Source organism: Alligator mississippiensis, chromosome 2 (assembly GCF_030867095.1).
Source record: "Alligator mississippiensis isolate rAllMis1 chromosome 2, rAllMis1, whole genome shotgun sequence".
NCBI classification, from domain to species: domain Eukaryota; kingdom Metazoa; phylum Chordata; order Crocodylia; family Alligatoridae; genus Alligator; species Alligator mississippiensis.
The window spans coordinates 5,220,674-5,234,990 of record NC_081825.1 but is presented as its reverse complement, the minus strand read 5'-3'; the positions used below and the strand labels follow the sequence as shown (position 1 = coordinate 5,234,990).

The following is a 14,317-nucleotide window of genomic DNA, read 5'->3' as shown; positions in this document are numbered from 1 at the left end:
AGGGCTAGTGTTCATTGATTCCTTCCTTTAGGAGCCTGGTCTGTTTGTTTCTGTTTCATTGAAGCCAAGGGTCCTGCTGTGGAAGCAAGGTGTTTGTACCGGTAACATTATAAAGGTGCGGGTTGCAAAAGGAAGCAGCATCGATAACACCAGGTGTATGGGGGAGAGCGCAGATCATCGAGTGACCCGGTCGAGTTTGCTTGGTGGTTCTGGCAGAGCTTAACATGGGACCAAGATGTCCCGGCTCCTTGGCCTTGTTTCCTGTTCTTGGCTCGCCTCTTTCCCACTGCACAAGAGAGAAGCAGGCAAAGCCCCAGCCAACCCTTAATGCTTTCTCGTAGCCAAAATGCATTGGAATATGAAGGATAACTAAAACAACTGAGTTGCCCAGCTGAAACCTCCTGCTGCCATCCTTCGTATGGCTTGGCTGCGTCTTCACTTAGAACCAGTTCTGGCTCTAACCTAAACGCTGCCACACTCCACCCCGCTGACCTGCATTTCGTGCTGCTTTAGCCAGAGGAAGGTGACCTGGCTGAGGTTACGGCTTAGTGCTCAGATGCAGCTTTCATTCAGGCTACCCGCTTTGTCATGAGGGCACAGTTTAAATCACTGGAGTGCCACTAGCTTTCCATTGTCTTCCTATAATTCCTCCCGTATGCACTGAAGAGCAGACGAGTCCTCCCACAGATCAAGGGGAACGAATTATGGTGCAGCTCAGCTTACAATGAGTGATGCCATCAGAGGTGCGAAACACCCCGATGTGTGTTGCCAAGACCAACCAAGACATTAGTGCAGGTGCACTAATTAGTGCAGGTCAACTCAGGTGCTGATCAGCGGGGTTAACCACAGAAAAGACCCATCCTTGGAGATGAATGGTGGCTGGACATTCAGAGCCAAGGGATAATGACAAACCTTTGTGCTTGTTTTCAAGCGTACTAACAATTTTGCTGCCTGCTATTTCAGACCATGTCCACTTCTAATAGGACGGGGTGTCCATACTCGGGGAAATCCCTCCTACGAACCACCAACCTTAGCTCTATATCTTGTTAAAGTGATTTGAATCCCTCTCGTGCCCTTGCTGAGGAACAGGAGGTGGCTTTAGATCAGATTCTCCATGCTGTAGTTTGCTAACAAGCCACTTATCACCTCGAGTCTGTTCAGAGGTGGATTAAAGCAAAATGGGAGCTGGAGCCACTTGCACCACAGAAACCTTAGCTTAAGAGTAGGTTGCCCTTGTGGTCCCTTATTGGCCCTATGGAGCAGCATTTATTATGCTCAAATGAAGCAAGCTCCTTGGAGGTGCCTGTGAGGCACCTAGAGACCTGGAGGTGCCTGTCTAGACCCCGGTAGAGACCTGGTTGCTCTGCCCCTGATCCCACAGCCTCTGCTTTCATAGTAGAAAGTTGAGAGAGCACAGAAAACATTAGCAAAGCAACTATTTTTAGAGGAGAGGTTTTTTGACAGAGTGAGAGTTTAATTAAGAACTGCAGGAATGCTATAAAGGGCACTGGCAAGGTCAACGGGTCTTCAATAGGATGCACGCAGCCCAGCACTTGAGACGGTTTATCCCTACGGGAAGAAATCTTTCTTTAGTAGGAGGACAGGATCATTTTTAGTAAGGAAGCTGGCTTGCTTAAAAGCTTCCTGTGGGTTACAGAACCCATGCTTCAAATACAGTGTTAAACTGGGGTTGCGATGTGACGAAGTTGGAAGTAGAACAACCTCCATCAATACGTGAATGTTTAAATGCTTTTTCTGTCTCTGCAGTGTGTAGCCCACGCACTCAATAGCATATTACAGGGCAGGTGATGTACAAGGGCTAGCTGAGGAATGCCAAAAAAGTTATGATGCGGAAGATGTCCGTACTGAATATGAAGGGCTGTGCAGCTGGGGGTCCTGACATTTGCTCATTAAAGACTTGGTAAGTGGAAGTTTTCAGAAGAAAGGGGTAGTGTCCTTCCATTTCTAGCCAAACTTAATGAAGACTTTCTACTCTCCCAAGACCATACTGTGTTGCTGTGTTAATATGGCTCTTAGGAGAAGACAACCTTGTCTGCTCCTTATTTACAAGGCCATGTGCAACCAAGGCAGAGGGGTGATATTTTTAAACCCTAGGTAGCTGGTAAAATCTGCCTTTTTACAGCTGCTGCCCCAAGCTAAACAGACTGGGTCTTCAGAAATCAAGAGAACAGTTCATCAAAAGGGCTAGTAATAATTCGTCATAATGGAGGCATGCTATATGTCAGGAGCAAGAGCGAGGCACTGAAGCCCCCAGCTTTATGTCCTGGGGAGGGAACAACGGGCCTTTGTGTTTCCCTATGTGTTTGGGGCAGGCTGGAGGATGCTACTTAGGGCGAGTCTTCCTCGAAGGGGAGGAAAAGGAACTGGTGACGGAACCAAAAGCCCTTTGGGAAAACAGGGTCGAATACTCTCTCCTGGCCCTCATTATCAGTAGTAAGTCTGTGTTTGAGCCGGGGTCAGGGTTCAGGGTAAACAGGGATCACAGGACACCTGTGAAAACAGAGGAAGGCTGCAGCCGGGGAAGAGACTGTCCCTGCGAGGCAGCAACATTTACCAAACAAAGAGGGCATTAGAGCAGGGTCCTGCACTGCTTTCAGAGTGACACCCGAGTGTTTGGGATAAAGCCCGCATGCCATTATTGCAGTCAAAGGCTGAGCTTGCACCAGGTCTCTGCTTTGTCCAGGGCATTTCCCCTGCTGAGCCTTTTCCTACAAGCTTCTCACTTCTAATCTCGCCCACCTGTTAGGTTATCAATCATCTGTTTTTCTTGCCCAGGCCCAGATTTGTATTCCTCACTTTCCTCATCTCTTTGCTCTTTAAAACTAGCCTCCTGTTAAGTAAAGGGCTCCGCTGCCTACACCGAGGTGTTTAGCCCTAATCCTAGCGCAATGATCCAGCGGGATCGTTTTCTGTTTTCTAGCTTGGCACCTGTTTTGATGCATTACATTAGGGCTGCTCAGAGGTCGGTTCAGGAGGAAACATGTTGCACGTGATTGTTTAGAGTCAAGAGCAGCAGAACTGACCCCCTTTTATCCCCTCTCTCCCCCTTTTCAATGAGCGATTAAAAGACCGGCTTAGCTTTCACCTGCCGCAGGGTAAGAGCATGCACGTAGACAGTTAGTACAGAGCAGCTGAGGCATGGGAAGTCCTCATCTCCTCTGCAATCGCTGTAATTTGTTTGATGCCGTAATCTCTTTCAGTGGCAAACCCGCTTGGGGTCTGAGCTTGTCTGCTATTCTTGAATTCCTGTGAAGCTCATGACCTCACGCATTAAATGTCATAACTCCTTTTGGGGTCACGGGCCCTGATTTGGGAACCGCTGCCTTACTTTCAGACCACCTGAAAATACTGGGTAAATCTTGATCTCCCTTTCACCAGGTACAAGATATGCCAGGGGTCATCATACCGGTGGATAAAAGAGTTTATGGCTGAGAAAACTTTTCCATATAAAGCTTCAGAGCCTGGATCTTATAGTCCTTGCTGAACTGAGGAATCCTTCCTTACCTGGCCAATCCTATTGATATTGCTGAGATCACAGTGAGTAAGTAGGTATTGTTGGCTCTTTAGCATGCCTAAAATACCTCTCTTTAATAATCTCAAGTGCTACTTATAGTAGTGGTGATATTTAAAATGCACCATTAGTGTGTGAGGCCCTGGGAAAGTGCCAGACTCTTCCCAGAAGAAAGCACAACTCAGCCCTTACCCCCGGAGTAGCACGTGATCTAAATGAGATCAACTCAGCAATCAGGGGAAGATAAGAGGAAGGACAGGGCTGAGAAGCATATGACAGAGATTACAAACAGACATTGCTAAATTAATTCCTCTTCCGGGGAGTTCAAGGAGCGAGCAGGATCAGGCCGCTGAAACTCCAGGATTGTCTGCCCTGGGGTAGCTTGAGAGTACAAGCAGCTCTGGGCTACCCATGCTCTCCTGCCTTAATACAAATGGATGTCCGTTGCAAAATAGTGGCATAAATTAATACTGTTTCTTGTTGTGGACACGGATTTGGGCTTTTGTGGCGTGACAAAGGGCATGGAAGTCTGTTTGCTTCCACTTTTTTCCTGCCATAAAAAGTTTTATTTCCTCTGCAACCAAAGTTCCTTCTTGAAAGATCTGTTCATAAAATAATAGGGCTGGAAGGAGACCTCAGGCAGCAACCTGCTTCTCAAGGCAGAATTGGCCTGTCTAAATCACACTAGACATCTAGCTTATTTTTAGGCAGACAAGGTTCTTTGGGTAAATGTGATATCTTTTATTAGTCCAACTAAATAGGTGGGAAAATTGTTCTTTGCAAACTTTTGGGGACAAACACCCTTCTTCCGGCAGTGCTTTGCTGCTGGTGTTTTGTGTGCTCTCCTGGGTGGAATAGAAGCCAATACACAAAACGCAGGTCTGAAAATGCAGATGCAGATGTGTGGCAGTGCAGATCCGTAACCTATTCTTAAACACTTCGTGAACAACCCACTTGCAAAATGACCATGCAAAATGCTGAAAATGTCAAATGTTATAGGTAAATTGGGGGGACGAGGGTACTGTCAGTGTCCTGCCATTGCAAAGGAGGAAGCAGATGTTAAATATGTCTGAGTGATTCGGGGAAGAGGACCGTGCCTGCTGCTGCAGAGAAAGGCAAAGCCCCCCCCTGCCAGTCTGACTGGGGGTAAAATATTAGATGTGCTCAGCTTTTCTTTGATTTTCCAAAGTGTTATGGGAAGGCTGCCTATAAAGCTAGCAGCAGCATGGAAGAAGTAGGAATAAAGAAAGAGCTAAGATCCAAAATGAGGGAGAAGGATGATGGGGGCTACTATAATGAATCTATAGATGAGGTTACGATTAGTAGAACAGAAGTGAGGGGGAAATGGAGTAAGGACAATGCAAGTGTTACCTTGACCTTTTCCCTTTAACTGAACTGCAAGAGAATGAGTTAATTGTGCTTTTTTCTTGTTCCACCCAAATGCCATCCCCTCCTTTCCCCTGTCTCACCCACAGCAGGATATTGAGTAACACGCTTGACATTATCAGCACTAGCTCTCCCTAGCTGCACTGTGGGCAGGGGTGTTCATGGGAGCTGTGGCCACCAACACTTTGACCCATGATATAACTCTAATAAAAGAATCATCCCCCCCACCCCCCCAAAAAAAATGACCCCCAGCTCTTAAAAACTAGGAGGTGTCAGTAGACAATGCAGAGTTGTTTCATGTGCTTTGTGGGCTTGAAGTGTTTAGGGCTGACATTTTTCAAGATTTTATTTGCAACCATAAGGCTTAGGAACATGCTCATTTTTGGAAGCTGAGACTCTCACAAAATCACTTGACTGTAGGATAAAAAAAACTTCTCCGTGAAGGTGCATCTGTGCAACCCTCACTGTCCTCCAAATCACGTACGGTATCCTGCTCCAAAGTGCATTATAAAGTAGGATGCTCTTCGAAATCTACTTCACAGTGACCATTATAAAGGCTGAGTGGGAAAAGGTTTGGGCTGTTTCCTCTTGTGCTTCTTCGTGAAAGTTTGAAGAGTTTGCTTGTGTTTTTAATCTTCTTTTTGCTTGTGTTGCGCACTTGTTCTTTTTCTACCCTGAAAGTCTATGAAAGCCAGGAGAACTAGTAGAGTTATGATATCCTTTCCCCCTCCAAGTGCTTTGTAGGTTTTGTAGTTAAACCAGCATAAAAAAAAAGATTAGATTTGTAAATAATTCGCTTGAAAAATCCCTTTCTCTGCCGGTGACTTGGCTTTCAATCAGAAGTGATGTCATAATTCCTAAACCAGGGGCTTTTGCTCTCCCCACTTTTCATGTCCCCAGCTGTAAAATAAGGTAATGATCGTTCGCCTCCCTTTTTACTTGAGAAATAATGGTAAAGAAGTATTGGTGTCTAAGTGCTAAGTGGAATTGCTGTTCTGTTGCCAGATTTTGTCAGACCTCGCCTCGTTGTCGTAGGCTTGTGAGAGTCCAGCTTGCTTCTGTCCCGAAGTCTGTCGTGCTCGCACATGCAGCATACGAGTTGTTAGACCAAGTGTTTATAACTTTGCATTAAAATGCAAATTTATATTTGAGCTGTAATATTTTAGCCCTGCCTTGCCTGAATGACAATACTTCTTCCAAAGAGAGATGACTGCTGGGACCCTGTCGATGGATGGATGCCTTTTGCACTGTCTGGACAGTGGATGATTTTAACATGAGACGCCCAATTCTGCAAAAGTCAATGGCTGCTTTTTTTGTGAAATTGCTTGGGGTTTTCCTGCAATTTTTATTTTTTTTTTGGGACCAACAACAAAAATGTGAAACACATGGCTGAAATTGGAAAAGTTTCTATTCATCTCTCCTTCCACCGGGACATACAGGAGCTGTAATGTGGCTCCCCCACACCTGTCTCCGCTCCCCAGCTGGGTCTTCCCTGACTCGGCCATGGCCATGGCTCCTTCACATCGCGGTTGTCCCACCGCTGTGAAATGAGACCTCAGTTCGTCACGGGAAATAGAAATATAATCCCTGCCCAGAAATCATATAGCCCCTGAACTACAGCTCCCAGGAGGCATCATTGCAGCGTTTAGCAACTGATTTCCGTTCTTCTCCTTTTTCAAAATAGGGGGAACTGGACAAAACCTATGCCATTTTTTAAATATATATTTTTTGTAATCACAGAAAAGCCCATTTTCTGACCCGTTCGATTTTCTTAGCACGGCCCTCTGAACCCCGCGGCTCCCAAAACGTGGGTTGCCACCCCAAATCGGGGTCGCAGCATCAGCGGGTAGGGTCACGGGGTGGGAAACTGTGGGTTGGGAGTGAGGGGGCCATGATGAGGAAATGGGGTCATGGGGAGGAAATGGGGCCACAAATGGGGTCATGTGGAGGAAAAGGGGTCATAAATGGAGCCATGCTGAGGAAATGGGGTCATAAATGAAGTCATACTGAGGAAATGGGGTCATGTTGAGGAAATAGGGCCACAAATGGGGTCATGGGGAGGAAATAGGGTCACAAATGGGGTCATGTGGAGGAAAAGGGGTCATAAATGGAGCCATGCTGAGGAAATGGGTTCATAAATGGGGTCATACTGAGGAAATGGGGTCATGTTGAGGAAATAGGGCCACAAATGGGGTCATGGGGAGGAAATAGGGTCACAAATGGGGTCATGTGGAGGAAAAGGGGTCATAAATGGAGCCATGCTGAGGAAATGGGGTCATAAATGGGGTCATACTGAGGAAATGGGGTCATGTTGAGGAAATAGGGCCACAAATGGGGTCATGTGGAGGAAATGGAGCCATAAGTGGGGTCATACTGTGGAAATGGGACCATAAATGGGATCATGTTGAGGAAATGGAGTCATAAATGGGGTCATACTGTAGAAATGGGGCCACAAATGGGGTCATGTGGAGGAAATGGAGTCATAAATGGAGCCATGCTGAGGGAATTGGGTCATGTTGAGGAAATAGGGCCACAAAAGGGGTCATGTGGAGGAAATGGAGCCATAAGTGGGGTCATACTGAGGAAATGGGACCATAAATGGGGTCATGTTGAGGAAATGGGGCCATGCTGAGGGAACCGGGCCATGAATCTGGTCTTGCTGAGGAAATGGGGCTATAAATGGGGTCATACTGAAGAAAAGGGGATGTAAATAGGGCCATGTTGAGGAAATGGGGTCACAACTGGGGTCATGTTGAGGAAATGGGAACATAAATGGGGCCATGATGAGGAAACGTTTGGGAAGCACTGCCCTGGCCACCTACTCAGCCTGAGGAGAGAAACTACAACCCCCAGAATACCCTCGGCGTCTCTGCCTACATGTCCCACAATGCATCACTCCCCCCATAGGCGCCTCCCGCCCCCGGGACTCCATTTCCCAGCATGCCTTTTCCCAGGTTCCATTCCTCCCTCCCCCCCTTGCCCCGCCACAGGCGGGGGAACTACACGTCCCATGATGCCTCGCTGGACGGCGGCGCTAGGACTCCATCCCCCAGCATGCTCCGCCGCGGCTGCGGTTGGCCGCGGCCAATAGGAGCGTCGCACGGTGAGGGGCGGGGCGAGGGCGGGGCCGGACCGGGCGGCGGGGGTGGCCGTTTAAAGTGGCGCTCGCGGCGCGAGGGGGATGGCGGAGCTGTCGGACTACCCGCCCTTCCAGCTGGGGAAGCCCCGCTTCGAGCAGGTAGCGCGGCCGGGGGGGAGGAGGGACAGCTGTCCGGGGCCGCCCCCCACCTCCGCTCTGGGGGGACGTGGTGTCGCCCCCATTGAGGGGAGCCCCCCCGCCCCGATTGGTGGGATTCGCCCGCGCTCATTGGCTCCCCGCGGTGTCAATCATTGCGGTTGCTCTGGAGGCGGCTGGGGATTGGTGCTGCGCCCCCCTAGGGGCGGGCGCGTGCGGGCAGCGGGCATCTCTCCAAGCCCTAAGGGTGGGTGGCTGGAGGAGCCCTGGGGGATCAGCCTCCACTTGCCTCCCGGGGTCTGGGAAATGGGCGCAACCTTGTTTCACATGCACTTTGCACCTTGCTCCATAGGACAAAGCAGCCTTTACTCAGCCCCATTCCCACGGTTGAGCAGCGTGGCAGCGGGGTGGGGGTGCGCTCCCCGTCCTGTTCTGAGTCCCCCAGTACATGGGTAGGAGCGCTGGCAGCACATGGAGGGAAGTGGTTCTTCCCCTCTATTCAACCCTGGGGAGCACATATCCGGAGTCCTGCGTCCGCTCCCAAAAGGACGTGGACACACTGGAGAATTTGCAATGAAAATGGTTGCGGGGCTGGGGGACATGACTTGTGGTGGAGGCTGGGGGAAATGGGCTGATTGAGTCTGCAGAAGAGAAGACCGAGGGGGGTTGAATAGCAGCCTTCACCTCCCTGCATTGGGGTTCAAAGAGGATGGAGCTGGGCTGGTCTCAGTGGGGGCAGATGACAGGACAAGGAGCAATGGGCTCAAGCTGCAGCTAGGGAAGTTGAGGTTGGATAGTAGGAAAAACTTTCTCACCAGGAGGGTGGTGAAGCACCGGAGAGGCGGTGGACTCTCCGTCCTTGGAGGTGTTGAAGACCCAGTTAGACAAAGCCTTGTCTGGGATGATGTAGTTGGGGCTGGTCCTGCTTGGAGCAGGGGGTTGCACTCGATGTGACCTCCTCAGGTCCCTTCCCACCCTCGTGGTCTCATCCTCTGCTCTTTGTTGGATGCAGTCCTCTCTCCGCTGCTTGTACTTTTGTGATCAAGACGGCTTGGTAAATCGCAGAGAGAACAAGTTTGAGATGCACGTGACTTTTCCGTCCCACTTTCCATTCGGAAACAGACTTCAGATGATTTTATTTCTTTTTTTTGTAAAGCAAAAAAGCGGGAGATACTTATTTTGTTGCAGAAGAAACACTTCCAGAAGGAGCAAATGTGGGGCACGAGATTCTTTTAAGCCCAAACCCAAATATAAGTCTTAAGGTGTTTTTACCCTACGGTCGGATCGGCGCAGATTGGGGAGGGGGTTGCCTTCCCCTGCAGTGTGGGGCATGGTCTTCCACCCAGGACCTCTTGAGCGTATATTAATAAGATTTCGTAGAAGCAGGACGGTGGCTGCTGTGGTTCCTCTGTTTTACCTGTGGCGGGTTCGGGTGTGAGGTCTGTGTTGTGCCGGGGTTGATTTTTTTTTTTTATGTAGAGTTTAGATGATGGATTTGTATGGGATGGTTTGCACAGGGCTGAGCCTGCCTCGGGCAGGGTTGGACTAGACGTAACCCCCTGGACATCCCTTCCAGCCCCCACGTCTCCATGCTTCTATGCTGATTTTACTAGAACAGAGCTGAGTTAGTTTTCTTCCCTTTGACTTTGCAACAAACGAGCGTGTTTTTCCACCGAACGCTTGGGCAGCCTTGTACAGTTCTGTTTGTTTGTTCTCTTTTTAAAATGGCTTTGGGTTGAAGTTCAGCACAAAGGTGCAGTTGGCTGTGTAGGTGTCTGGTTTGGAAATTTCTAGGGAATACACCTGCCGTGATGCTTAAGAACAGCCAGGCTGGACCAGAGCAAAAGCTGATCTTGCTCTGTCCTGTTTCTGACCTTGGCAAGTCAGAGATGCTTTAGAGGACAAGTATAAGGAAATACAGTAGAAAGACCTGCCTGTGAGACCCTTAATAAATCCTATTTCTAAGTTTAATAGCCCCCAGTAGCCCTATTCTCCATATATTTGTGTAATCCCTTTTTTTTGAGCCTGGTTATGATTTTGGCCTCCAAAACCATCCTGTGGCAGTGAGTTCCACCTGTTCACTATGCACTGTGTAAGACACTGATGGCTGTAGCAGGCAGGAACTAGTGTAAATAGGGGGTCCCCCCCCCATATGTCGCCTAGTCCAGAGCAGGGCTAGGAAGCCCTGTGATAAAAGATACCAACAGTCTGACCCCAGCCCAGGAGCTTTTTCAGTGCAAGAGCAGGGAGGTTTCTGTGGGAGACTGAGGAGGACCAGCCCCTGGTCTGGTGAAAGCTGGATGATTTTTCTTTTCCAGGCTGGGTGGGGAGGATTTTTACCCTCGCCCGCCCATCGTAAAAACCTGTAACTGCTTTGAGGGGGCTGTTCTGGTTCACCGCCTGAAATGGCCACTTAACTATCTAATTGCTTGTTTGCACGATCTCTGTTCTGCCTTGTCAGGTAAAGGATTTACATCTATAAAAGCTCTGTTGATAACCATATGTTGGCTATCCTGATAGTGCTTCAGCACGAACGTGGGAGAGGGACATGCGGAGCATTCGGGAGTTTGCAGAAGCATATTACACGTTGCAGTGCAGGCAGCAGGCCCCTCCATTTCAAATTTTCCCTTCTGATGGGTGCTAGGTAGGTAGGAAAGTCTGATGCTGACAGAGACAGTGGCCTACGTGAAGTATGGAGGCAAAGAAAGCCAATGTTAGTTTTGGAGCAGGAAGAGTTGGGTTGCATTCACAGCCCTGCTGTTTTGCTCCTGCAGAGAGACGGGTGGATTTTGTTCTTTGGGGTCTCCTCCAGCTCCTGGTTAATATTTGGCCTACAAAAACTTTCTTAAGTCTCATACAAATCCAAGTAAAGATCACCTGCAAGATTTTTCTTCCCTCCTAGACCATCACAGCAACATCCCCTCAATTGCTGTACCATAGACACTTCTTCTTTGGTAACTGTACCCTAAATGTTTTATTCTTTGGAGCAGTTGGGATCTTGTGGTACAGGTGATTATCCTTTATTATTTGGAGCATGCTTCAGCAATTGCTAGTTTTGTTTTAACAAGCCAACCAAGAGTTAATGACAAGTCTTGCCTATTCCTTTGACTTCTCTGTCTCTGCTCCCCTCTCCTCCCAGCATTGGGAACTTGTCACTAAGGCCATAAGGCTTCCAGAGACTTTTTTTTGCTGTCCCATTTTTAATCTGGACAGGATCGCAGTGTGACAGCAAAGTTGCCAACCAGTTGTCTTGCTAATTGCAGATCTCAGCTGCCCTGCACTGGGTTTTGGTTTTGGGTAGTTCGTGATATCATGCAAAGTTCAGTTGTTTGATGACCACCTGCTGCCAGAATCTGAGAAGCAAACTTACCTTGCTGCTTCCCTGCTTTGTTTCCCAAAGGAAGGGCAGGATGAACCCAGGATGGGGAGGCAGGGGACCTGGGGAGCTACAGCAAGAACTCATGTGCAGCAAACGGCGTTTCTGCTGTGCCAAGAACCTGCTTGTCTGAATAAACAGCGGGGTGTTCAGGCTGACCAGAAAGGCTCTTTAATACGGGGAAAAGGATGAGACGCTCCCCAGTCTCCCTCATAGGCACCACAGATGATACCAGGCACACTTGGCAGGCCGTCAGGCACAGAACCAGGCGCATTCTGCTCATTAAGGAGTGATTGTCATTTGCAGCGATGTTTAGCAAAGGATTCAGAAGTGGGTATGGCAGGATGTTAACGATCACGTACGCACTTTAGCAGAGCTGTCCTCGCCTCCTCGGGGCCTGCTGTGAAAGGAGCTGGGTGGGGTTCAGCCACGTGCCAGTGGACGCGTTCCCACGCCAGCAAAAGCTCCCTTGCTTCAGGGCCCTAGGTTGGCAGAAACCGGGCTTGCATTGGGAGTAGAGACGAACCTCCACCATCCTCCCCTTTCAACCCCTTTCCAAAGTGACTTGATTCTTGTGATCCCTGGTACATCTGCTAACCAGTGGCATGTGCCTAAGGGGAGGGCACTTGGGTGTGGTAGGGTGCCCGAGACTGGATGGGCAGAGGGTGTGCTCACGCTCCAGCAGAGCTGGGGGCTTGGTGGAGACAGACCCTCTGCATGTGAGCGTGGATAATACACCAATGCTTTACCCGCTGTGTCAGGTAGCCCTGCAGATCTAGATGAGACGGTGGTTAAAAATCCTAGTGAGAGCATCCACTTACCAACAGCGAGAAATGCTGTTCTTTAAATCCCCTCTCGGTTCCCTGGACCTACCCAAAAGGGTGGTCTTGTGCTATATTTGATGTGGGTTAAGAGTTCCTTGGTGGAGGGGCCTGCTTGTGAAGGGACGTACATAAAGCAATAGAGATCATTATGGTCATATAATATTGCCTGAGATCTGCACTAAAAACCTACTTCTTTCTGGTGACATTGTTCTGTCTCTTCATGGAGATGCTGGCTAGCAACAAACTTGTGGCCCTTTTAAGTGGAAATCTGAATAAAGCTAGAGATACAGTTGAGCTATATTAAGAATCTGTGTCCTTGAGGCAAAACCCAAGGAAAGACTGCCTGCTAGGAACAAAACCCTTCAAGTGACGATCTTGCATTTACCGGGAAGTGGTTCATGGGAGATGAGCTGGTTTTGTGCTCCCTGTTCGTTCTCGGAGCTCGGGGAAGGTTGTTAGACACAATTTAGCATTGCTGACTGCAGCCCGCCAGGCCCATCTGTACCACTGCAAGTGATGAAGCATCCCCCTCTTTCTCCCCACTTGCTTTTCCAATTCACCTGCTTTCCTGGGATCGTGAACCATTCTCTGCCAAGTTTCCTTGCTGGGATTTGTTCGCTGCCTTCAGATCTAGGTTACGTGGCCTCTTGGGCAAAAGTGGCCTGCTTCTGAGGTAAGTGAAGCCAGAAGGAAGTTAATCATCAGAAGAAGCAACTCTACAGGATATAGTAAAATCTCCCAGCAGTTACAGACCCTCAGTGAATGGAAGTCCTCTTGAAAGCCCCATCTGGGGGACAAGAGCCAGGGGGAGAGGGTGAATCCATCTCCCCCAAATGTCCGAAAGCTTGCAGAAAAGAATTTTTTCCAACTATTTGAGTTGGTCTAAGGACATAGGCAGACAAGGTTCCTTGGGTAAATCTGATATCTTTTATTAGACCAACTCAAATAGTTGGAAAAAATTCTTCTTTGCAAGCTTCTGGGCATTTGGGGGAGATGCATTCACCCTCTCCCCTGGCCCTTCTCCTTCAGGAGTGCTGAAGCACAGTGGCTGTAGTACTCAAGGGGATAGGCAGGAGGGCTGCTCGGCATTTGCAAAGCTAAAGCTCTCCCCACTTAGGGAGAGATTGAGAAGAAGCTGATTTTTTAGACAGCCCTCTCCCTGTCCAAAGCTGGTGGTAGTGTTGGGAGGAGCGGGCTGCACCTGAATGCTTGGGACAACAAATGAGACAACGGGAGGGCTGCACATCAAAGGTTTCCAGCTTGGGATCGGAGGGGGACCCTGAACACAGGACCTCGATAGCACCCACAGGAAGTGCTGGACCTGCCTCATTGGGAGCAGACAAGCTTCTCGTTCATGCGGTTTCCCAATCTTTACTCCTTGCAAAGGCAGCTCATTGCCTGTATCTGAAGACATGCAATATGTGCAGCTAGGCTCTAGATCGGGCGCAAACTGTTTGCCAGCCAGGAGCACTTTGCCCCATAAAATACTTCATTAAATTTTAAAGCCAGTGTGAAAGTCCAATTCTCACTCAAGGCCTCCAAGATTAAAGCTTTGTCTGTAAATGTATGCGGCAAATAAGGCTCCTCCTCTTCCACAGGCATTATGGGGCCAATGGGGAGAAGATCCTTCTTGCACTGTTTTGTTTTGTTTTGTTTTTTTAAAGCCTATGCCACAAATTATATGTGGCTTCTGAATTGCTTTGCTTTATATATGCACCTGAGTTTCTATCTTAAAACCATCTTCAAATGTACTTCAACCCCGAGTGTAGCAAAAGTGCCTGGCTGCTGTGTGCGCCCATGACCAAAGGGCATTAACCTAGTATCTAAAAGCTGTTTAAGGTGAGGCTGGCAGGAGGGCAACAGGCTTTTGCTACTGTCACGTCCAAATGTGGCTCTGAACAAACGCAGAAGACAAGACCTGTGTCTAACCTGGCTCTGTGCTGCTCATGAATTGCTGCTAAAAT

The 14,317-nt window shown here is 48.8% G+C and overlaps 1 protein-coding gene across 2 annotated transcripts in view; it reads left to right on the top strand.

Moving 5' to 3' along the window:
• The first annotated feature begins 8,050 nt into the window (after positions 1-8,050).
• Positions 8,051-14,317, top strand: part of SFXN5 (sideroflexin 5) — a 196,478-nt gene continuing 190,211 nt past the window's right edge. For both annotated transcript variants that reach the window (XM_006261298.4, XM_014597100.3), the window contains exon 1: positions 8,051-8,156. In XM_006261298.4, coding sequence (XP_006261360.3) covers positions 8,100-8,156 — 57 coding nt within the window. In that variant the 5' untranslated portion in view covers positions 8,051-8,099. The remainder of the gene's footprint in view (positions 8,157-14,317) is intronic.